Source organism: Acanthopagrus latus, chromosome 16 (genome assembly GCF_904848185.1).
Source record: "Acanthopagrus latus isolate v.2019 chromosome 16, fAcaLat1.1, whole genome shotgun sequence".
Classification (NCBI taxonomy): domain Eukaryota; kingdom Metazoa; phylum Chordata; class Actinopteri; order Spariformes; family Sparidae; genus Acanthopagrus; species Acanthopagrus latus.
The window spans coordinates 5,609,199-5,632,298 of record NC_051054.1 but is presented as its reverse complement, the minus strand read 5'-3'; the positions used below and the strand labels follow the sequence as shown (position 1 = coordinate 5,632,298).

Below are 23,100 nucleotides of genomic sequence, written 5' to 3'. Positions count from 1 at the left end.
AGCTGGAATTTGTGTTTTTGAGTTTTTTTTCCTGCCTGCCAGATGCACGGAGCCGTGGCACAGCGGTCTGCAGAGCCTCCAGACAGCAGCCTGGCCCCACGTCCTGCATGCTGAGCCTCTAAACTGACGGCAGCAGAAACCTGAATCGTCTCGTTTTCACTCCTCCAGACTTTTCACTGTCAGTTCTGATTCTCGCCCCATTCTGTTGTTTTGGGGATGACAGCTCATTCTTATTTTAGGATGTATGTGATATCTCTATCCACCGACAGCGCTGTCAGGAATAATGCGGGCGGCAGCGTCGCATCTGTTTCAACACCTTTTCTGCCGGTTGGGGGATTTCTGTTGCTGGCTCCGTCGAGCTGCAGGAGGTGTTGAAGTTTCAGCGACTTCATTGACTGCAGGCAAACTTAAGATTTACTTATTGTCATAGCAACACAAACAAACTCCAGATGAGAAATCAGTGGATGTAGCTTTCTGGAATTTAAATGTGTACCACAAATTCATGAAGTGCAGCTCGAACTTGGACTGGAAACTCTGCTAGGTTTTGCCATTAGAATTGATTAGAAAACGTAATTGCGCAGGCCTGAAGAGGGGATTACCTTATCCAGATCACACTACAGTGTTACAGGCTGTTCAGGGTTCCAGTTGTAGCAGCAGATTGCTTGTGCGGTGAATGTTTCCATGGGAGCAGCGAGCTCCACCATTCAGAGATGTTGCTGTCACACTGCTGGTTCTTGTTCCACTTCTCCTAGAAATCCAAAATAAAGCATGTGTTTCTTCAACCAAGGCTGATATCGTACAAACATATGGCTTCTACAGAAGATCTACCACTGATTCGCCCTTGAGCAAGGCACGTCTCATGCACAGCTGCTCCCTCCTGGGTGCCATTTTAAATCAGTACACGCTCTCCGTGAACTTGTCTGGTTAAACGCGATGCCCTAATCCATCACACATCAGGAAGTCATCTGGGAGTCTGCAGAGGGGAGGAAGGTGCTGTAGCTGTTAGCAGCTCTGTTTTCCTGGCACAAGAAACTCTTTCCACCAGCATTTTCGGCCCCCACGAGCCTCAGCAGAGATAGACTTAACAGGAGAGAAACGACGCTCTCACCTCCCTGGGATTCGCAGAGGCCCATTTCCCCCCCAAACACATCCAGACTTTCATTCTCATTACAGCCCGAGCTGTGGGTGGCGTTACGGTCTTTAAGTTGAGGATTGGATTCTAAAAAGAAATGCTTTTCCCCCCTTTCAACCTCCTCTCGGCTCCTTTTGTTCAGCGCTCTGGAGGAGACGCTGGAAAGACATTTTTTCTGAAAGTTTTTCTAGCAATTTATCTGCCTGCATCTGAGGTTTCATCGGGACGCGAGAGGCCCTCTGGTACCCTGAGCTGGAGACTCAGGCTTGAGAAACTGGCCGCTGTGTTGAAAACCGCCTTCCTGTGTCAGACGCTCTGCCAGCAATATCTGCCTTTCCTCTCCACACTAGACTTGTCTGCCTGCCTGTGTGTTCGGATATGGCTCATGAGCTGGCTTGTTTCAGTAAAAGGATTGTACTAATATGGAACTGGCAGAGAGGCAGGAAATATTTTCCTAACTGAGGCTGATTAATGGAGGGGGGAGAGAGGGGAGAGAGGGGAGGCTCGGAGCTGAGTGAGAGGTGGGGAAGGCAACAGGAGCGAGGAGAGAGAGAAAACTCTGTGTGATGGGTTTGATATGGAGAATTTTAAAGCTCTTTTTAATTGTTAATGATGTTTTTTTTGAAACATAATTACTGGTGCTAACAGTCGGCGGTTGATTCATTAGTTCATTAACACAAAAGCAAAACAAGTCAAAGTTCCCTGTCAAGCTTTTATTCTGGAGTTTCCAGCCGTGTCATGCGGTCACATGTCACGATGATGGATCTGTTCAGGTTTATTTTCATCCGTATGGGAACCAGAGCAGTGTATTATAGAACCATACACTCTCTGTTTAAAGGTGCAAAATGTGTACATTTTAGTTCAAGACATTAGAAATAATAAACAACAGACAGAATGTGAAGAGATAAGAGTTTTGATGTCGATTGTTTTGCAGTAATAGCTGTTGAAGTTAGCATGCTAATAAGCTAGCGAGGGCCTATACTTTCTCATAGCACCCAGTCTAGACCACTAACTGCGCTGCTACTGTTAGTAGCTACAGTTAGCATTTACAGTTAGCCGCAGTTAGCAGTTTCTCTGGTGATGCACTGCACCATCTGTTTGGAGTATGAATTCAAAAGGTGTCCAGTTTTTCCATATTGCACCTTTTTTTTTTTTTTTTTTAAAGCAAAACAATCTAAACTCTTAAAATATTGAAAATATAAAATACACAGATTTTTAAAGCAACATTATGTAGATATTCAGCCCCCTACTTTTTTGCAATGATGTTAATACAAATTCCAGCTTTCATGTAACAGTTGGTCAGATGTAATGTAAGATTATGTGCCAACTACAAAAAAACAAAACTCAGCGCTTGATAACAACTTTTTAAAAACCGGGTTCCTTAGTGTTTTTTCAAATCGCCAACTTTTTCTATCATTTTTGCACACAGACCTTTTTTCAAACGCAAAGGAAGTACTTATCAGCTTTTAGAAAAAACTCTTGATAGAAAGCTAACGGAGTTAACGTAGCTACGTTATGCAGCAGTTGCATGTTGCTCTCAGGAAACTCCGTAACTCCCGGAGAGGGGGGAAACTACAGGATATTTTCCCCGAAAGATATGATCCACAAAAATCACCCATAATTCATTCTGTGTGATGTATCGCCGTACAGCGTCACAGACTGTGATCCTATCCTCTCACTGAAGTCACATCGTGCAGACACAAGCAACAGAAGTGACTCTCTGAGTGGCCGAGACAGATTTTGAAGCTGCTGTTTTCAGGTTTTGAAGAGTGACTTTAAAGACGTCACTGATAAATGATCTTAGTCGCTCTAATGTGTGAAAGACATCGCCTCGTGCTGTTGAACAACTGTAATGGGTCACTATTGCCCGACATTTTATAAACTAGATTGTTCATCTGTGATAAATGCAGTGCAACGCACTATTAAATCTCTGTATTTCTCTCGCTGAGCGTTGCGTTTAGTGGTTGCCATGGGAAAAATGCTGCTATAATGACGCTGACTGGCAACTTTCCCTGAAATTGATGCCTAGCAGATTCCTCCCGCTCTTGACCCCTGTTGTTTTTACAGCCCGCCTCAGTTCTGCGAGGCTGAGACGAGGCAGACCGGAGGGCCGGAGGGGAGGGGGCCCTCGAGATTTACGACCCTCCAGTTCCTCCCGCAGACACAGCCAGTCGAGCTTTCACTTCGCCCCGTTACACGACATGTTACGCCGAGGCCCGAAAACAGACTTGTGTTCAAGCCGCAGTAATGAGAGTGATTTTCAGCAGAGGACATGTTAACAGCTCACACAGATTCACAGCACATACTGTACTCACACAAATTGCACGACAAGATCACACGTAGAGAGCACGGGCACCATAAGACACACTGCTCACAGTAAATGACTGCATGTATGACCCAGCATTTCTACAATTATACAGTCTGGATGCTGCTCTGTCGCTGTTAATGGCTGTTTGCGATGTATTATTGTGCTCTGGGGTCAATATAGTTGTCAGTCCTGTAAGATGATCTGGTGTCACAGTGAGATGCTTCACCCTCCAGTAACTTAGAGTTAATTCAAAAACACTGTTTCACACCAGTGTTTTGTGGCAGTCCCGCCATTTTGCAGTCGTCCTGTCAGAGTTATGCGGAGAGAAATCTGCTGTAGAAGAGGCAGGGAGACTGATTTCTCCACCGGCAGCAGCTTCAGTCAGCTGCAGGGCAAAGCAGCCTTGAGACAACTGGAGAAACTCTCACCTGCGCTCTTACGGGGGATGTTCTGATCAGACGTTTTATGCCTCTTTCCCGATCCAAACTCTCCAATAATGATCTTAATCCATAACTCATATTCACCTCAGTTCAGTGTTGAAATAACAGCTGTAGCCTACTAAATCTGACAGCGACCGGCTCAGGACTTCTCTTAAGTCCTCCTGTCGATATTGATCTCTCCATAAATCTGTCTGATCAGCAGACTGGAAGTTTAACTGGTCGTCAAATTTGAACTTGCACAAAAGTCATTCTTAGAAGTTGAGGAAATTCCAAAATGGTACAGAAGCAGATAAATCTGGCCAGGCAGAAGTAGATTTATATTTCAAATAAGACAATGATGATATTGTATGAGATGAGGCTCCTTCAGAACTTTTCTTGGCTATAAATACTCTCTTTACTTATGCATAGAGAAATCTGAACTCAATTTTATGTTAAAGATTCAGCCTCAGATGAAATTACACGTCTCTCAGGGGGGATTTTCCTCTCATAGCTCCTTTGTTAACAACAATTAATTATGTCATGTCGAGTTCCTGATGACATTTACAAAGACAAACTAGGCTCATGTGGGCATTAATTGCACAGCGTTGCCGTCACTGTTATCCCAATTAAGTCGGCAGCCAACAGGAGCCGCTACATAACGTTTGTTAAGCCTCGCCCCCCTCAGTTAGCGTCGCCACCCCTTCAATTCTGGTCAAACACGGCTTACATTCAGCTTAAAGTAGGAATTCTGCAGATTCTCAGTATGTTTTGAAACAATGAGTACCTGATTTTGTGCAAAACCTGACTCCTTGCTAATTAAGCCAGCTTTAACTCTAGTTTCCAGCTGACTGACCAACTTCCAGAGGGCTCGTTTTAATGGTGTTTTTAATGCTCAAGTACATTAAGATATCAGATTCTTTTAATACTTTCCCTCAAGTGTTGTTCTGTGAGGTGCTTCAGGCCGTCGTAACCGGTGGACCGGTAGCTCGGTGTCATGCCCTGCCAAGAGCCCAGAACACCTGAAGGGCCCGTGAGTGTTGACGGTAACACAGCCAGCAGGTCATGTGACGGCGCAGGTGGCTGCCAGCCTGGCTCTGTGCGCCGCCGCTGCCAAACTCCACAATGACCCAGAGAGTCAGAGGATCTGCAGGAGGGCCGGCTAATTCTGGTCAGGAGGAGGGCCCGTCACCCAGCCCGGAGCGGCCCCGGCGTTACCCTCCTTCCAGCACATTTAACAAGCTAACATTCCTCCTGTGAACTTTTAGTCGTTCTTTTTTCTTTCACAATTGTGCTCTTTTGCGGTCTGACTCAAAGCCTCCTGACATTTTCAGCTGTCTGGTCCTGCTAAAGCCGCAACAAGCAGTGAGTTTAGAGTAAAAGAAATAAATAAATGCACACGTCTTATCTTTCTTTAAACACGTCTCATTCCTCTTTATAGCTTCTAGCTTATTTGCCAAAGTGAAATTAAGGTATTAGGAAGTCTTTCTTTCGCTAACGACAATGTGAGCAGCATATCAGTTTATTAAAGGTCAGACTTTCCATTACCTCTGACAGCCCGGTTTTATTTCTTTCGTTTTTATTTGAAGGTGTTTAAACCAAGTTGTGGGAAAGTGAACACAAAAGGGGGAAGAGAAAGACTTTTTTTCGACCACTTGTCAAAAATTACATCCTGTACTTAAAACTTAGAGCGCTGTGAGAAGCCGGCAAACAGCCTTATCTCAACGCTGTGATTAGATTAAACAGTATTCACGTCGGCTGCTGACACCACAGCCCTGCCTCAGTCGTTTGAAATTGTTGGCAAGCCTGCAGAGGGACTATTGATTAGGATGATTGAAATATCTTAGTGCCTGTTGGAGCCCAACTTAAATCACCACATGCTTTAGAGGAACAGTCTGTTTTAGAGGGTGTGTGCGTGCCAGCTGCGCATAAATCGTCGGCGCTGGTCTTTTTCTGTCAGCTCTACCCTTGGAGATAAAACAGCATATAATCTGCCCCGCTCCCTCCACATCTACAGTATCCTCAGTTTCCTTTGGCTTCTGCCTCGGTTGAAACTCGACCACACGCCAACAAACACGTACACATCTGAAAAAAAAACCCCCAAAAAACGTGGCTCTGGAGTTTATTGATGGTCGTGTAGACCTCATGCCACTCCATTTTTAAGAGTGACCTAATCGCGGAAGTTCCACGAGTGCTCCCAAGCAGCTCGCCAGTGACTTTTAAGTGGCTTTTGTTCCAGCGAAAGACAGTGCAGGCTTTCATAAAGGCCTGGCCCGGCTCCTGCAGGTCCTCCCCCGGCTCTCTGGTGGAAACATGGTGCCTGGTGTTTTTCGGCGCTGGGTGTAATTAACCCAGGAACTCGTAAAGAGGCGTTCACAGCGGGGTGCGTGGCGGGCCCACTCCTCATGCCAGCTCCTGTTGGGCAGCTGAGACTCTGCTCCAGATGTTTTCCGTTAGCATGTTTAAATGCCAAAAATGCCAGAGAATCCGGGGCCTGCTACACCTACTGTATACAGTACACAATGCTCCAGTGTGCTGTGGCTCCAGAAAGCTTGTTTTGAAAGGGCTGTAATGAAAGGGTACGGGCAGGGTCTGCGAACAAAACCGACAGGAAACACATTTATTAGTCAGCAGGTCTGGTTCAGCTACAAAACAACATCCATTAGACAGGTAGTCATTTAGTGTTTTGCTCACAAACACATTAAGCTGTTAAGAGATTGCAGCGTGTTCTGTGAGGCGCTCAGTCCAGTTCTTTGGTCCAAACTGAAATATCTAAACAATTTCTCGATGGATTACCATGAAACTTTGTACAGACGTTCTCCAGTCTCAGGGGCTCAATTCTCCTGACTTCTGTGATCCCCTCACTTTTCTTCTTCCTCTAGGGAGGTTGATTTTTCCTCATTTTGAGTGAAATCTCTCATCAGCCATCAGACTGATTGCCTACAGGTTGGGACTGACGTTCGTGTTCCCATGGGATCGACATGTTTGTCCTCGGCTATAAATATTCGGCCATTCGCACAGAGAAAGCTCAACACCTGCGTTTTTATTTGAATAATTGCGTCCAGTGAAATTACTCTCCTCTCAGGGGGCATTATTCTCTGCTAGCTCATTCAGTAGTTGACCACGACTATTAATTATGGTGTGTTGAGTTTCTGATGGCGAACTAGAGTCACGTGGACATTAACTGCACAGTTGTGTTGCCACGGTATTTTTGCAAACTAGAATCTGATACAGCTCGTTCATATTTTGCTCACGTACAGTTTACAGTAACAGTACAAAAGCAGGCTTCTTGTTTGCTGGCTAAAGCTAGTTTGCTAATTAAGCTGCCTTTGACTTTGCTTTTGCTTCTGACAGCTGAGTGTTCAGCGTTTCCACAGGACGAGTTTTGGAGACTTGCACCGACATTCAGTGGACAAAAGTCTCACTTCCTTAGTCGCCAGCCTGTTGCTCTGATGTTCACCGACCCAAATATAATTCTGCCTTTGCTGAGATTATCCTTCAGGGTTTAATGCATTGGACCTGTGCCACTGTCAACAGATTGTACAATAATGTGGATTTAATAACTCTGTATGAGCAAATATAAGGAGACTCCTTCGGCCTCACTATCAAATATGGCCGCTGCAGACGCGACGATCATTGTTTGCACTGCAGATTACGTGTGTGTAAATGCACCGACTGATGATTTCTCTCTCTCTCCCCTCTTCTTCTCCGTCTGCAGACGTTTACAGCTTGGTGTAACTCCCACCTGAGGAAAGCCGGCACGCAGATTGAGAACATCGAGGAGGACTTCCGGGATGGGCTGAAACTCATGCTGCTGCTGGAGGTCATCTCAGGTAAACAGCTTCCTGCTTAACGGGATTATCTGAGTAAAAACAGTTTGGATTGAGCGGGCTGACCCACGCTGTGTTTGGATACCAGGATTAGCCTTAAAGGAGTAGTTTGACATTTTGGGAAAATACCGGTAGGCTTATTAACTTTCTTGCTAAAGGTTTGAATTTAGTAATGTGGCGCGTTTCTAAGTGAAATGCCCAGGTTGGAGTTATGAGAGGGATTTGAATTCGATCCTGCAGATTGAATTTGATGCAGCTGTTTATAGATCCAGATGTGGATTTATTATTTTATGTCTTTTCCCCAGAACAAAATATTTTTAATGCGAGTGCTGAGAGAAGCTTCCAGACATCCTAATCATCCTCTATCTGTCTGCCTTTTTTTTTTTTTTCTTTTTGTTGTTTTTCTTCTGTCTAGGCGAACGTTTGGCCAAACCGGAAAGAGGAAAGATGAGAGTCCACAAGATCTCCAACGTTAACAAAGCGCTCGACTTCATCGCCAGTAAAGGAGTCAAACTGGTGTCGATCGGAGCCGAGGGTGAGTGATACAGTGACATTTTCACAGCGAGGATGAAGGTCAGGGATTTTTTTTTTTTTCCATCACCTGACCTTCTCCGGGTTTGTTTACCTCTCTGATTATCACCCAATGATTCTAATTAGGCCGTCAGCCAAATCAATAGTTGCCATTCTGTTGTAAATATAAGCGTAATGTAGTCCGTAGCTCTCTCTCTTGTTACCATGGCAGTGCCGCTGGCTGCTGTGCGCTCTAATGAGATCCTTATTCCAGAGTGTTTCGGGCGGAGGTTGTGCTTCGCGGTGCAATTTCTCGAGAGGGGATCTTAGGGATCAGCAATCTCCCTCAGGCCCTGAAGCTGCTCGTTGTCCAGCACAAATAAGTTGGGGATGTCCGTCCTCCTCCCATCAGAAAGTAAACAGCTCTTTAGCTGAGTAAACACTCCCCTTTCCCTCTCACTCTCCCTTCTTCCTCTTTCACAACCACACGCTCTCCCCTCTGGGGTTTTTCTGGAAAATCGACGGAGAGTTTATACATGTGCGTTGTGAACAGACACAAACTGCGTCAACAAACTGATCTCAAAATATTTACATGCTTCTTAAGGGTCGGTTCACACAGCGCACATATTTTTCTTCTTACCCCTCGTGGTATTTAGCCATGTGGACGTTTTGGAGCCAGAGTTTTGAGATACGTGTTCCTCTGCAGCCACAACACAACAGAGCAGAACAGACGTGTTATTGTGTCGCTCAGACGGCTGAACGATGACATCTGACTGACTCCATAAGAACGTGTCTGTCCAGAACAAATGTCCCGATTACTCTGGAGGATCATCCTCAAACCTAACTAACAACTCCCACTGGAACCACTTTCTACTGAGGAAATAGTCCCCATTAGTCATTTTCAGTGATTTCTGTTAACGCCCATTGGTCTGGGATGGTTACAGAGATTTTGCAGGCGGATATCTTACGCACATAAACAAGGATTTGTGATCTCTGTATTTCTAAAATCCTTGCCTCGGCCCTGAGCTCAGGTATCATATTGACGAGGGATGAGTGCACAATTATCTGCGTCCCTGTCCAGAATAGCAATGGGCGGGGCTTAGACCAGAAGTGGGTGGGACTGACTGGAAACTGTTGATTTAAGCCTGGAATTGATTGGGTTGATCAGAAGTTGGTTTATTTATTATTTACCAGAAAGGTTTTTCAAGTACAGCCTCAGAACTGAGCTTCAGAGCTACTGAGCTACAAAAGCTACAAAAATAGTATTGAAGGATTTTAATGCAGCTCTGATCTCAACAGAAGTCAAAGGATGGCTTACAGCTGCGTTAGAGTCGGTGAAAATGGTCCTTTACTAGACTTTTGGGCTGCAAAGTATCATTTTCTTGATGAATCATTTATCAATTTAATCATTCGATCCATAAACTGTCTGAAAATAATATAAAATACTTTCCGGAACACAAGAAGACATCTTTAAGTACATGTTTTGTCTGACAGTATGCTCATAAAGCAAAATAATACTTCATAATTACTTAATATTTTAAAGATTACTGAACCAACTTGAATATTAGAACAGATTTCCCTCACTTCCTACAAGAAAACGAGACTCTTTGGCTGAAAAAGGGACAGAAATTACTCCGTAAACTGGAGATTATTTGCAGCGCTCGGAGGCCGGTGTAAGAGCTCCTAAGCCAGACCAGCATTCCAGACAGATTATCCGCCTGGAATCCCCTCCTGGTCCGAGCGGCCCGGCAGTCCAGCTCCCTGCCCGCTGCGGCGGCGGTGGAACAGTGGCGGGCTGAAGGTCCATGCGAGTCACCGGGGGGTTTATTGTGGGTTCGGGGTGATGGAGGAGGAGGAGGAGGAGGAGGAGGAGGAGGGCAGTTTCAAATGGATTAAACAGGATTTGTGTTCCTCCCCCAGGTTGATTAGTCATGTTCATTAGGACTAATCTCAGCATGTATCTGCGTTCGTCAGCTGAAACAAACGAGCGAGACTTTTTCTGTAATTCAATCCGAGGCGTCTTTCACAGCGCATTACGCGCACAGACATCTGACTGACATCCTGCAGTCCCAGCTCGTCCGTCAGAGTCGAGCAGCCGCGGAGCTGCCGTGCCCCGTGTCTTATTGGATTAGAGGGAGAAACGAATGATTACTGACGGCGGGCAAACAGGAGTGACCTGTTGAAAGGACGAGAGGGGGGGCAGGGGGGTTTCTATTATAGACAACATGGAGAGGAGTGGACAGAGTGGCGGTTCATTCACAGCCTCCCACTGCAGGGCACACAGCTGATTGACAGTTTAACAGGTCCGGGGCTCAAATGACTGAATCATCACGCGTTTCATTCATAACAGCTTAGCGCTCGCTGTTTTACTGTCACCCCGCAGAAACTCTGACTCCGAGCCCACACAGGCACTCAGGCCAGTGTACGGTTTGTGTTTGTGGTGTCGAGTCAACAGATTATCAGCGGTGTCAAGTCAATTTTCTGACCTCAACGACATGTGGAAGGTGTTTCTAACGCACCGTGCAGTTTAGAAAAATGAGATTGCATTCCCTGTACTTGTGTGTCAGGGACATGAGGGTCAGGGCTTGGTTAACTCTGGCTGCTCTGCTATTCTACATTATGATAAATCTCTGCACAAATAAGCTCAGGAGGCACTGAATTCAGGTCAGAAGCCATCTAAACACAATTTTGTCAAATATATTTTATGTTTGCTGACAGCTTTTGGAGATCGCAGACTAAAAGCTCCAGATCAGAAGCTGTGTGAGCTGTGAACTTCTCTTCTTCTTTCCTCACGAAAGAAGTTTTTCCTTATCCTACCAGGGGTCTAAAGTATGGCTGGGCATTATGTACGGTACATACACTATATTACCAAAAGTATTCGCTCACCCATTCAAATGATCAGAATCAGGTGTTCTAATCACTTGGCCTGGCCCCAGGTGTATAAATTCAAGCACTCAGGCATGCAGACTGTGAAACAAGACATTTGTGAAAGAATGGGCCGCTCTCAGGAGCTCAGTGAATTCCAGCGTGGAACTGTCATAGGATGCCACTTGTGCAACAAATCCAGTCGTGAAATTTCCTCGCTCCTAAATATTCCACAGTCAACTGTCAGCTCTATTATAACAAAATGGAAGCGTTTGGGAACAACAGCAACTCAGCCACGAAGTGGTAGGCCACGTAAAGTGACGGAGAGGGGTCAGCGGATGCTGAAGCGCATAGTGCAAAGAGGTCGCCGACTTTCTGCACAGTCAATTGCTAGAGAGCTACAAACTTCATGTGACCTTCAGATTAGCCCAAGTACAGTACGCAGAGAGCTTCATGGAATGGGTTTCCATGGCCGAGCAGCTGCAGCCAAGCCACACATCACCAAGTGCAATGCAAGGCGTCGGATGCAATGGTGTAAAGCACGCCGTCACTGGCCTCTAGAGCAGTGGAGACGCGTTCTCTGGAGTGATGAATCACGCTTTTCCATCTGGCAATCTGATGGACGAGTCTGGGTTTGGAGGTTGCCAGGAGAACGGTACATTTCAGATTGCATTGTGCCAACTGTGAAATTTGGTGGAGGAGGAATTATGGTATGGGGTTGTTTTTCAGGAGCTGGGCTTGGCCCCTTAGTTCCAGTGAAAGGAACATTGAATGCTTCAGGATACCAAAACATTTTGGACAATTCCATGCTCCCAACCTTGTGGGAACAGTTTGGAGCGGGCCCCTTCCTCTTCCAACATGACTGTGCACCAGTGCACAAAGCAAGGTCCATAAAGACGTGGATGACAGAGTCTGGTGTGGATGAACTTGACTGGCCTGCACAGAGTCCTGACCTGAACCCGATAGAACACCTTTGGGATGAATTAGAGCGGAGACTGAGAGCCAGGCCTTCTCGACTAACATCAGTGTGTGACCTCACCAATGCGCTTTTGGAAGAATGGTCAAAAATTCCTATAAACACTCTCCTCAACCTTGTGGACAGTCTTCCCAGAAGAGTTGAAGCTGTAATAGCTGCAAAAGGTGGACCGACATCATATTGAATTCTATGAGTTAGGAATGGGATGGCACTTCAGTTCATAGAATGAGTAAAGGCAGGTGAGCGAATACTTTTGGTAATATAGTGTATCATTAATGTGATATGAATTCATACATCGTCTTCAGTTTTGGATATTGTGATATGACATAACTTTTGTCCTTTCTGTGGTTTTAAAGGCCGATTTTCAGCACATTTTTATCATTTTTCTGAACTCATTTGACTGTTCTAATTCTTGTCTTTACCCACTTAGTCATTATATCTACATTACTGATTATTATCCATCATAAATCTCATTGTGTTAATGATTTTGTGAAAGTACCGATAATCAACCTTATAAATATACCCCATGATACTGAAATAGGAAAATTACAATGACGTCTGATTATGTCACTTCAAGATATCCGTGTATATATTCTGTATCATGATGTGGCAGAATATCATTTTAAGGTCCTATTTCCCAGCCCTGGTCTAAAGATAGAGGATGTCTACATGAATAAACCTGACCTGACTACTGGCTCTGTGAGGCTGAACTTTGTGCAGCGGGGCTTTGTGCTAAATCTTAATGCCAGCACACTTAAATCAAACTCGCCAACCTTCCCAGCTCACAGTTTTCATTGGCCTCTTGCAGTTTTCCTCTGGGGTCAAAATTCTCTTGATTTTCTCCTGATTTATGACACATTTTCACACATTTTGCCCCTTTTAGTTATCACACCCTGTGTTTGACTGTCTGTGCTTTTATACCTCTTCCAAGTATGGCTCGTGCTCAGTTTAGTTTCCATCCCCGGAGCCATGCAGCTAGCACGGCCAGCAATCCTCAACACTTTATCTCAGACATCCACCTGGAAAAAGCTTGTGTGACGAATGCTAATTCTGAGCATCTGCTGAATGCGTAAATGTTATTGCTTTGCCCTTTCCACAGAGATCGTAGATGGCAATGCTAAGATGACCCTGGGAATGATCTGGACCATAATCCTCCGCTTCGCCATCCAAGACATTTCTGTGGAAGGTACTGTGAGTGTGTGTGTGTGTGTGTGAGTGTGTGCGTGTGTGTGTGTCTGGGTGTCTGGGAATGTTTCCACACGCTCCTCACTCATTCACCTCATTGAAAAGAGCCTCTGCTCACTGTCTTCATTTGCAATTGAAAACACTTCTCATTGACGCAGTGTGTCTCAGAGTTCAGACCTCTGGGACGCATCAGCACGTACGTATAGACTTCACTCTCATTTGAATGTGAAAGCGTCAGACTGTTCTTTTCCTATGGAGCTGGGACTGCTTATGTTATGCTCCTTTCCTTGTTTCACATATATAGTGCCCTTAAGATGTAATCCAATTTAAATGTCACCAGCGATCAGCCTTGATTCGTTCAGCTTTAGATTCCAGCGTGGTGAGTTTTATCGTCTTTAAGGTGTTACTGTTCGGTTACAACACGATCCCAGACACCTCTCCGCGTGCCACGAGAGAGCATGAAACATCCCAGCAATCACACATGCTTCCCATTCACTTCACCTCCGCTTAATCCACCACTGAACAGGGATTAGCCGGGAGTCGGTCAAAGTAAAAGCCTGAGAGTTTTCTCCCAACATCACAATGATCCCTTCTCTCTCTCCCCCCGACCGCAGAGACATCCGCCAAAGAAGGCCTCCTGTTGTGGTGCCAGAGGAAGACCGCGCCGTACAAGAATGTCAACATCCAGAACTTTCACATCAGGTAAGGCTTTCAGGCAGGGGAGACATAATACCCAACAAAGAATGAGGTTATTTAACTCACACGCTGAGATGCAGTTACACTAAACAGGATGAGACTGTGGAACCAGATGCAAAGAGTTCATACGTCTGAGTCAAGCAGAGAAAATGAGACCGAAGAAGTGAAAGAGCAGCGGTCGCACCTCAAATGTGTTTTATTTGGACCTCCTCAGTTTGAACTGTGACGTCAGAGGTAACATGAACTTGTGTCTATGTACAGTAGAAATGGTATTTTTATTTATTTATGTACATTTATATAATGCAGCGAATAGCAAAACAAAGTTACGTACAGTAAACGGCTGCATTAGAGCACAATAACCCAACAATCACCTGTGATTCCCAATATTTCTAAGTTATAAAAAACTCTATAAATTTACACTGTGTTATCTTTGATTGATGATCAGTTCAAGGGTCTTTTTAGGAGAAATATCTGTAAATAATTTTGTAGAGGAGCTACCCAGAGTTGTATCTTCAGTCCACAGTAAAGAACCACAATGCAAGGTCGTAACTAAATACGATTCTCCCCTCTGGATTGTGGCTGTTGGACAATCAGAATATATCCTGCACAGCGTAATAAATGACACATGGTCTGGACTGGATTCTTCTTGCAGTCCAGTCTGGATTCCAGACCTCGGTCCAGATTCTGAGAAGCCACATTTTTGTTGTCTTTAAAACCTGGGAAACATCAGAATCTGTCTGTAAAAACCTGTACTTAAGGTTCTAGTTGTGTTTCTGGTGCTGATATTTAATGTTTGTTAAGTTTGTTTTCATCTGGCAAAGGGAAACTTAGAGAGAAAGTGTTTTGAACTGTTTCAAGATTTAAATTCACGTTGTAGTTGCACCAGACTGGAAAGTAGTCATTTCATTCTCGGAAAAACACACTTCAAACTCGACAGAACCGAAAAAAATACTCACCAAAACATTTTCGGTTCGTCCTTCAGAGGTCACCAGTTCTAGTTCGGTCAAAATAAACCATTAATTCACCACGCTGGATGAGAAAATATCAGCAGAGGAGGCAGAAAGTGTTTCAGAGAGGCAGTGAGAGAAAAATGGCACACGGAGCTGCAATGTTTTCATGTCGAATGCAGCGAGTTAAGGGATTATTTTGCTCCTTAAGGACACTGCCTTGAATTAAAATGTGGTTGTCTGGTTCAATTGAGACTGTGAGTAATGAAACCACACCAGAACTGCATGAAATAGTTACTGATTCAGCACAGACGACAGCAGTCGCCTCCGACAGAGAACAGACCAGCAGATGTGTTTCAGACACCAGACCAGCTGAGGAGGAGAGGAGACGGTTGATTTGTTGCATGCAAACAGTTTTATCAAATTACATAAAAGTGGAGAGAGTGTGAGGATAGCATCCATGTTTCGTACCCGTGCACCTGCTCCTGCCACGGGTAGGCTCAGTCGGGTCTCGGTCAGCGTCGCAGGTCGCCGCCATGCGCGTTGAATTATTGAAAGAAGACCTCTGTGATCCTCAGATGTGGATGAAAGCCGAGGGGAGGTCGTTTCAGGAGAAGGTAAAGGGAGAGGCCTGATGGTCCCGGTGCAGGAGCAGAGAGCCAGAGCTTTGATGTGGTCTCTCTGTGTGACAGACGGTCAGGAGATGAGAGGCAGACGGGGGAAGAGCAGGGAATTATGTTTTTTTTTTTTTTTTTACTCCAGCTCTCAAGTTCTACCGCCGTACGAGTCATCTTGTAGAAGCCTCGCCTATTTTTTTAATGGCAAGTAATATGCTGAAATTTGTAAGCATGCGAGCAGAGAGCTTCAGTGAATCCTCCAGAAGTCTCTCAGACTGCAGCGACAGACAGCCTGCTGTCAGCATCAAGGCCGCTGATCAATGAACCACAGAAGGCCGAGCTAAAAATACGTCCTTCAGCTGAACAGACACATGTTCGTTGATTTCCAGACAGAATTTAGCTGCTTTGTACACTTAAATATAAACTGCACAAATGTGTGAATATAAGTTTTCGACATCTTCAAAGTCAAATTCCAGACAAAAATGACCAAAGTGAAGCATTTAGCAGCCAAAGAGCCAGATATTTATCTCGGTGGAGACCAAAACAGAGCTAAAAGGAGAGAGAAGCCAGATGTTTATTTGTCAGGTGGATATAAACATGACTTCATATGAATGCTTTGTGTCTGCTGTCTGTACAAATATAAATGTCAGCTTTGTCATATTACTTTATATGGCAACAATATGTCAACGTTGGTCCTCACAGCATTTGCGCTGCCCCCTAGTGGCCAGAAAAATCTTTTAAGGTAGCTTTAAAGTGACAGTAACAAGTTTTCTGCCTACCTGTTGTGCTTTTTTATCCATCTGGAATGTTTTGGTGTGTTTTGGAGATATCGGCCACGGACATGTCTGCCTTCTCTCTGATATAATGGCACTCTGCTTGTGGAGCTAAAAGCCAAATAACCGCTCCAAAAAAATGCAAATGTAGAACTCAACAGTAAATGTCTCCTTCCAGAAATCATGACCCCGTTGCTCAAGATAATCCACAGATCTTGTTGTGAGCAGTTTCCTTCAGGAACAGTTTACTTCTTACTGAACTGTACCTGCCAACCAAGCTAACTAAGCTAACTCCAATAATATTTACATCCTGCAAAATAGGTATAAAGGATAAGATAATACACTGATAAACTTTTATGGCTTCTCAAACTTCGGCCTCTCTCGTGTTCTGAGCCGCAGCGTTCTGGTCGAACTGGACCACATCTGTAAGTCAGTAAGACTCTGTGAGACCGCTTGCCAAGAAAATTACTCTGGAAAATTAAAGCAAACCAGCACAAAAGCCGTGTGTCTGTTCAGTGTAAGAAAAGTGTCAAAGAGGGAATTTTCCTTTTTTCTCTGAACACATCCCTGATTCTGGACCTCAGAAGCCACCGTGATTTACAATTTGTTCACGGCCCTTGAAAAAAACGCGGTGGGTCATTTTTCACCAATTTTTCATCCTCAAGCACTGAAACACTGTTTCTCTTTTCACACCACAGACTGTAGATTTAGTTTGTTTCAGCGTCTCATTGTTAAGTCTTATAGCGTGTCTCATGAAAGTATAGTTTCTTGCACGTGCTGAGTTGCAGAAACACACCACGTGCTGCTGGGCGGATGTGGGTTTGTTACTTGAAGCCAATTAGGCAGACAGACGGGGGGAATGGTGCGGATCAAAAAGATTAAAGGCAAACTCCTTCTCTTCCCCCTCAGCATGTTGTGTTTCACCTCAGTTTCACCCTTGTCACAACTGTTTCTGCCTCTCTGTGTTTCAGCTGGAAAGATGGTTTGGGTTTCTGTGCACTCATTCATCGACACCGTCCAGAACTCATTGACTACGGCAAGCTGCGCAAGGTGAGCGAGCAGTTGTCTGACTTTAACATGTGAAACAGAAGCAGCACGTCCTTGTACGTCCATCTTTGTGTCAACCAGGTTGAAATGTCCTATTAAGACACGTTTGAGTTCACAGAGATATATAAGAATGTTATTATCTGCCTAATAAATAACACCATGTGCCATATCTGGGAGCAAAACTGAAATAAGAGGTTAGTTTTGCTGGTTGTTTTAGTTACAGAAAATGGTAAAAAATTAATTAATAAAACCAAAGCATTCATTCCAATAAATGGTAACTTGTGAACAGGAAGCAAAATTGCAGTTTTTCCTTAAAAAAAAAAACAATAATCCTCCATGTTTTCACATCTTCCTGCCAATCTTTCAAGTCATTGTTGAGCTCTTGAAAACCAGATTACAGTCTTGAGTCTAAAGGTGTTGACGTGTCTGCTGTGAACAGGACGACCCGATGACCAACCTGAACACAGCCTTCGACGTGGCAGAGAAGTACCTGGACATCCCCAAGATGTTGGACGCAGAAGGTGAGCCAGCTGGGAGGAACACTGTGAAATGATGATGAGGAGAACAGAAGTTTTTCCTGTGTTCAAAGACCAAAACATACTCTCTCAGAAGTGCAGTTCAGAAGTGATGGAAAGTGACGTGTCCCTCGCCCCAAAACCAACAATCTGACAGCCTGCGGTGTGATTAGACAGGTGGTTAAAGGTGTGAAAATGGGCAGAGCTTACATTTCTTCTTATTCTCATTCCTACTTACTTTGACCACTTTACACGTCTAGTTATTGTGAATTATGCTGTGTCTGACTGGAAATCATATCTAAACGTTCTTGCTTTTCTTATATTCTCATTGTTTTCACTGAGATTGGATCTATGCTCATTAAGAGCAAAATCTAAGTGTGAGTAAGTTATTTCAGGTGCCTACTAATCTGCACCAAACTCCATTAAAAAATCGCTCATTTTTGTGAGTTGTTGTGTTACAGGAAACTCTCTAAGCTTTGTGAGACGCTGCCAAAATTGTCCCTTCTTGTAAATCCAGCAAAGTAATTGATTAAGCTTTTCCTTTCATTGTATATGAAATATTGTCTTTTCCAGACCTTGTTTTTTTTTTTTTTGCTGCTTCATTATTAATCTGTAGGCACCCGTTTCTCTGAGAGAGTTTATTTTGGCCTTTGGCACATTGTCATATGCAGCTGTGCACACAGAGGGAGACACCAATCCTTTTTCTATTTCATGTAATTATGCAGTCCTTCTCTACAAATACACTGAAGCCTTTCTGCTCACTCGTACTGTAGTTGGAGACTTCTAACGTGTGTGTGTGTGTGTTTCTGTGTTGAAGAGCGACTGCAGAGTTTAAATCCGATCCTCCCTGTGAGGCACATCTGGACGGCGACACAGCGTGTTTTTCTTTCCACTCTGGATATTGTTTATGTGACAAGCTGGACCCCAGCTCCACTTCCTGTGTCTTCATTTATCTGTGCTCTGTGATTTGTTTAACAACTTCACCTCCCTCCTCCCTCCACCCCTCTTCCTCCCCCTCCTCCCCCCTGACCTCCTCTCTTCCCCCCCGCAGACATTGTGGGCACTGCCCGTCCGGACGAGAAGGCGATCATGACCTACGTCTCTAGCTTCTACCACGCCTTCTCAGGCGCCCAGAAGGTATCCTGGATGCAGCGTCTCCTTCCTCCTCCTCTTCCTCACCCCTCTCCTCCTGTGTGTTTGTCCTAACAGCGCCCTTCTCTTTCTGCAGTGCACCACGTCCCCCTGCAGGGGTCACTCTCCTTCACTTTCCGCATGGTTCACGCCACCAAATGCATGATGGGACGACAGACTCTGTTCTTTTGAAGGCAATGAGCGCAAGTGTATCTCCAGTCTACCTCGTGGTGACGGCGCCGCATGGCACCACAATCGCTCCTGATTAGGGTTTTGTTCCAGCGAACAGAAGCTGAGCGGAGTGGGAGGTGCGGCGGAGTCTGCCTGATAAATGATGATGATTGCCTGTGATAAAACCCACACCCGCTGACGGAGAGAAACAAATTAGCCTGAAGTCTTGCGTGGTGGGGGAGATGTAACACTTTAAATGGATGGTTATGTTCAGCCTCGAGAGCGACAGCTTAAACGGAGGGTGGAAGAATGAATGAAATTAAAACCGGCACTTCAAAGTCGAGCAGAAAGCCGCCATTTAATTTTAATAGCCACGTGCTGTCTGGTGCAAGAGGGGAGGCTGGTGCTCCGCGAGGAGGAAGTGTTGTGTCAGATTATGAGTGATTGTGAGTTTGTGACAGTGAGAAAAGACATTTTTTAAATTTTCACCGTAAGCATAGTTACTGTAGTCTGGATACAATCAAGATACAACCTTAATAAAACCCTTGTAAGGCTGCAGGAGGATCTTGACATCGATTTGGTATCGGAAGGCAGTGCAGCGTGGTCAGAAAGAGGGTGATGTGGTTATCTTCATGGTTCCAGTCCGCAGCACATGCAAGCAGGACCCAAGTGACTCTAGTGATACTAGAGCAGAGGGAGTCCGTCTGTCAGGATATGAAGGAATGGATGACCTTTTCCAGTTCTGAGCAGGACAAGAAAGATTCAGGGTAGAGTCGAGGATAAAACCAAGGTTGGTCGTATGAGTTCTGACGTAAGGGGAGCTTCTGGTTTATCATCGTCGAGCTACAGGAAATGTCAGTGTCCTCGAGGCGCTCCTTGAGGCACTTTATGTCTGGATGGGCAGCAGGTAGAGCTCAGTGTAGCAGTGCTAGGAGGTGTTGTATTTCTGTATGATTCCACCAAACACTTGGAGAGGGGGACTGGACCTCTCTGGCCGGAGCATCGCAAAGCAGAAGTTACATAAGATCCAGGTTCATTTGAGAGGGCCTGCAGCAGCAGCAGCAGCAGCAGCAGCAGCAGAGTGTTTCAACACAGCTGTGTTTAAGCAACTCACATCAAAAATGTCTGTGTTTATAACTGGAGAGAGTGGAGAGGTGTGGTCTGCCTCGCCGAGAGCGCCGGAGCTGCAGCTGGACTCTCTGGATTGCGTCACAGATCTGAGGGGGAGTGGGACCGAACACATGGCTGGGTTTTGAATTACGCAGGACTAAGTTTAGTCACAAAATACAATACAAGGTTCAGTTTCCCTCCTCGCAAAATTAATTGTAACCTCGGTCTCCGTTGGAGTTAATCCTCCATATTTTACAGTTACTGTCTGTGACAAAATCCTTGGTTGTATATGGATAAGATGAAATACTGGAGGTACTTGGCTCCAATATGTGAATTTATTTAAACTTTATCTTGACATTAATGGTTTGAAAAAGATGAAACACATAAACTAAAGTAAACTTTGACTTTGTCCCTCGCTTCCCACTCTGAAGTCACTTCTATTCAGACATTTATCAACAAACCAACCTGAAGACGACCTCTGGGTGGACTGGAGATGACCTGCTGCTCTCACTGTTGCCTCCTCTTGTGGTTACGCCCCCTGCTGGCCCCCTTTTGTCTCCGCACTCTTTTACTCTTGTGCATTTTTTTTTCTCCTCCTCCTCCTCCTCTCTGTCCTCTCTTCTCCTCCTCTTCCTCTGTTCCCTGGGCAGATATCATTAGCACCTTGAGGCCAGATGAGAAGGCCGTCATGACCTATGTGTCGTGTTACTACCACGCGTTCTCAGGCAAGCAGAAGGTGAGAAATGAAACAAAAAGGAAAAACTATCAAACAATCACCGGATACCTGCCAGAAATGGCTGCTGGAGAATGACAGTCGGGTTTTGCCAACTTTCAGTTTTTGACTGTTACTTATGAGACTATAATCGAGCTCCAACAATGACCATAACAGGCAGAACAATCTGTGGAGTCAAGCAGCTATAATCAATAATCATCTCATTGTTTTGGTTTTGCAGTCCCAGCATAACTGTTGCAGTAGAGCTGGGCGATATGCTGCAGCCTTTAGATAATATTCAATACTTTTAATTAAGCCTGTATGATGATACAATATATCTCAAACTCTCCTCAAAAACACGTTATAGATGCTCGGACTGGCCGACCAACTCAAACATCACAACATCTCTGACTGCAGACCTCTTGAACTCTTTATTTTATGTGCCTCGGAGCACAATGACTTCATACATTTTTATTGTGGGCGGCCCCCGGTAGGAAAACAAACCCTCAGTTAATCAGAACCTCCTTATCTGTCCTCTTTCAGCAGCGTATTGATCCCTGATAAAGCACACAACCTTTTTTTCTCCTGCGCCAGCATAAAGTTCTCTCCCTCTCGGTGGAATACATTATGCCAAATCCAAGATCTCTGCAGAGAATAATAGGGACTTATCACGCACACATACACCGGATATCCGCTAAGTCTCCTGTACTTAAGATCCACGTCTTAATGGAGCTCGTGAACCTCCAGAGGAGTCCGGAAAACCGCTGCTGGCTGGCTCGTAGCTTTATAGACACGGATTTCACATGGAGAAACAGCCTCGGTCTCACACCTCAGATTGTTCCCTCCAGGGCATCATCACTTTCCTTGCTTTTACTTAACAGTGTTCACCCCAGTTTGTGCCTATAATGTAGTATTTTTTGAGTCCATCGAATCACAAAGATAAGAATCGTTTTTGTTCCTCCAAAAGTTGAAACCTGATGATCTGGTTACAGTTTGTTTTTTTTAGACGTTTCTGTTCATCTGGATCATAAATGATCCGCGTGCTGCATCATGAAAAACTCAAACCTCGTCCCCAAGACTTTATTCTGGTTCCTCATCCAGTTTTGATGCAAGATGCAAGAACAACATTGCTGGAAATAAAAAGCATGAAAGATGATGTAAATATAGATAAATGCAGTTTGAAAATTAAAATAAGATGAATGGATTTAATGTTTCCACCAGCATTTGGCACCTGATAGTGTGCAGATGGCTTTAAACCATATTTAGATAATCATGTAGGTACTGCAAACCAAATTTACAGATAATAGACCGTAATGAATAAAGACATGTGGCCAGTCTCATCTATGAATGATGCACACTGAGCAATAAGATGTAAGAAAGCCCAACAGGTTCATGTGCAGGTGACAAAACTAGAAAGAGGCCGTGATTTGACACTGAAACACAGTGATGGAGTGTGTTAGTTTTTCATTACATTCAGCAGCACATTAAAGCTGCTCTGATCAATAATTTAAAGACAGATCACATGATAACGATTAAGTGAGAGGGGTCACTTAGAGACAAAGCAACAGTGAAAAATCACCTGCATATCTGGAAAAACTTCAGAAATATAGTCAGAAGCTCCCTGGAGAAAAGCGACCCAAATCATTTATCTGTTATGCCGTAGACAACTTAATGATACTGAAAATAAACGTTTCAAGTGTTGATGAAACACCTGAGTTTCTGACGGATGATTAGTTAGCTCTGTGATTAAAACTTAATTAAAATACACAAGAGAACCGAGCTGCGTTTGGTCCATTTTGGCCTCATAAATTGACCGTAAGATCCGTCCAGCATCCTCTCTCTGCTGCCTCTGATGTCCGGACGCAGTGATCCATAAAAGAAGTCCTGGCTGTCAGGACCGTCAGTAAACAGGCCCAGCGTGCAAAACATTTGCTCACAGAAGCGCGACCTGCACATCCTGGCTCTCCTTTTAAGGCAGCCCGCCTGCTGCTCCCGGAGGAGCCCCCCGGAGCATGTCTCCGGCCGAGCCAAGTTTCCCCCGTGATCTTCTGACGGAGCGAGCTGGAAGCCGTCCTCTGAGCGGGATGCCAGTCTCTGAGCTCTGAAGTGTGGTGGGAGGGAGATTCAACGTTGCTGTGTGTCTGTGTGCTCTGAAAGGA

The 23,100-nt window shown here is 44.8% G+C and overlaps 1 protein-coding gene across 5 annotated transcripts in view; it reads left to right on the top strand.

Moving 5' to 3' along the window:
• actn1 (actinin, alpha 1) overlaps nt 1-23,100 on the top strand; it is a 52,909-nt gene that overhangs the window by 17,994 nt on the left and 11,815 nt on the right. For 3 of the 5 annotated variants that reach the window (XM_037125561.1, XM_037125557.1, XM_037125559.1), the window contains exons 2-8: nt 7,575-7,689; nt 8,102-8,221; nt 13,137-13,223; nt 13,837-13,924; nt 17,227-17,305; nt 17,742-17,823; nt 18,869-18,954. In XM_037125561.1, the coding sequence (XP_036981456.1) occupies nt 7,575-7,689; nt 8,102-8,221; nt 13,137-13,223; nt 13,837-13,924; nt 17,227-17,305; nt 17,742-17,823; nt 18,869-18,954 (657 nt within the window). Of the gene's footprint in view, nt 1-7,574; nt 7,690-8,101; nt 8,222-13,136; nt 13,224-13,836; nt 13,925-17,226; nt 17,306-17,741; nt 17,824-18,868; nt 18,955-20,879; nt 20,966-23,100 lie in introns of all 5 variants that reach the window. The other 2 variants (XM_037125558.1, XM_037125560.1) reach the window with 1 other exon arrangement.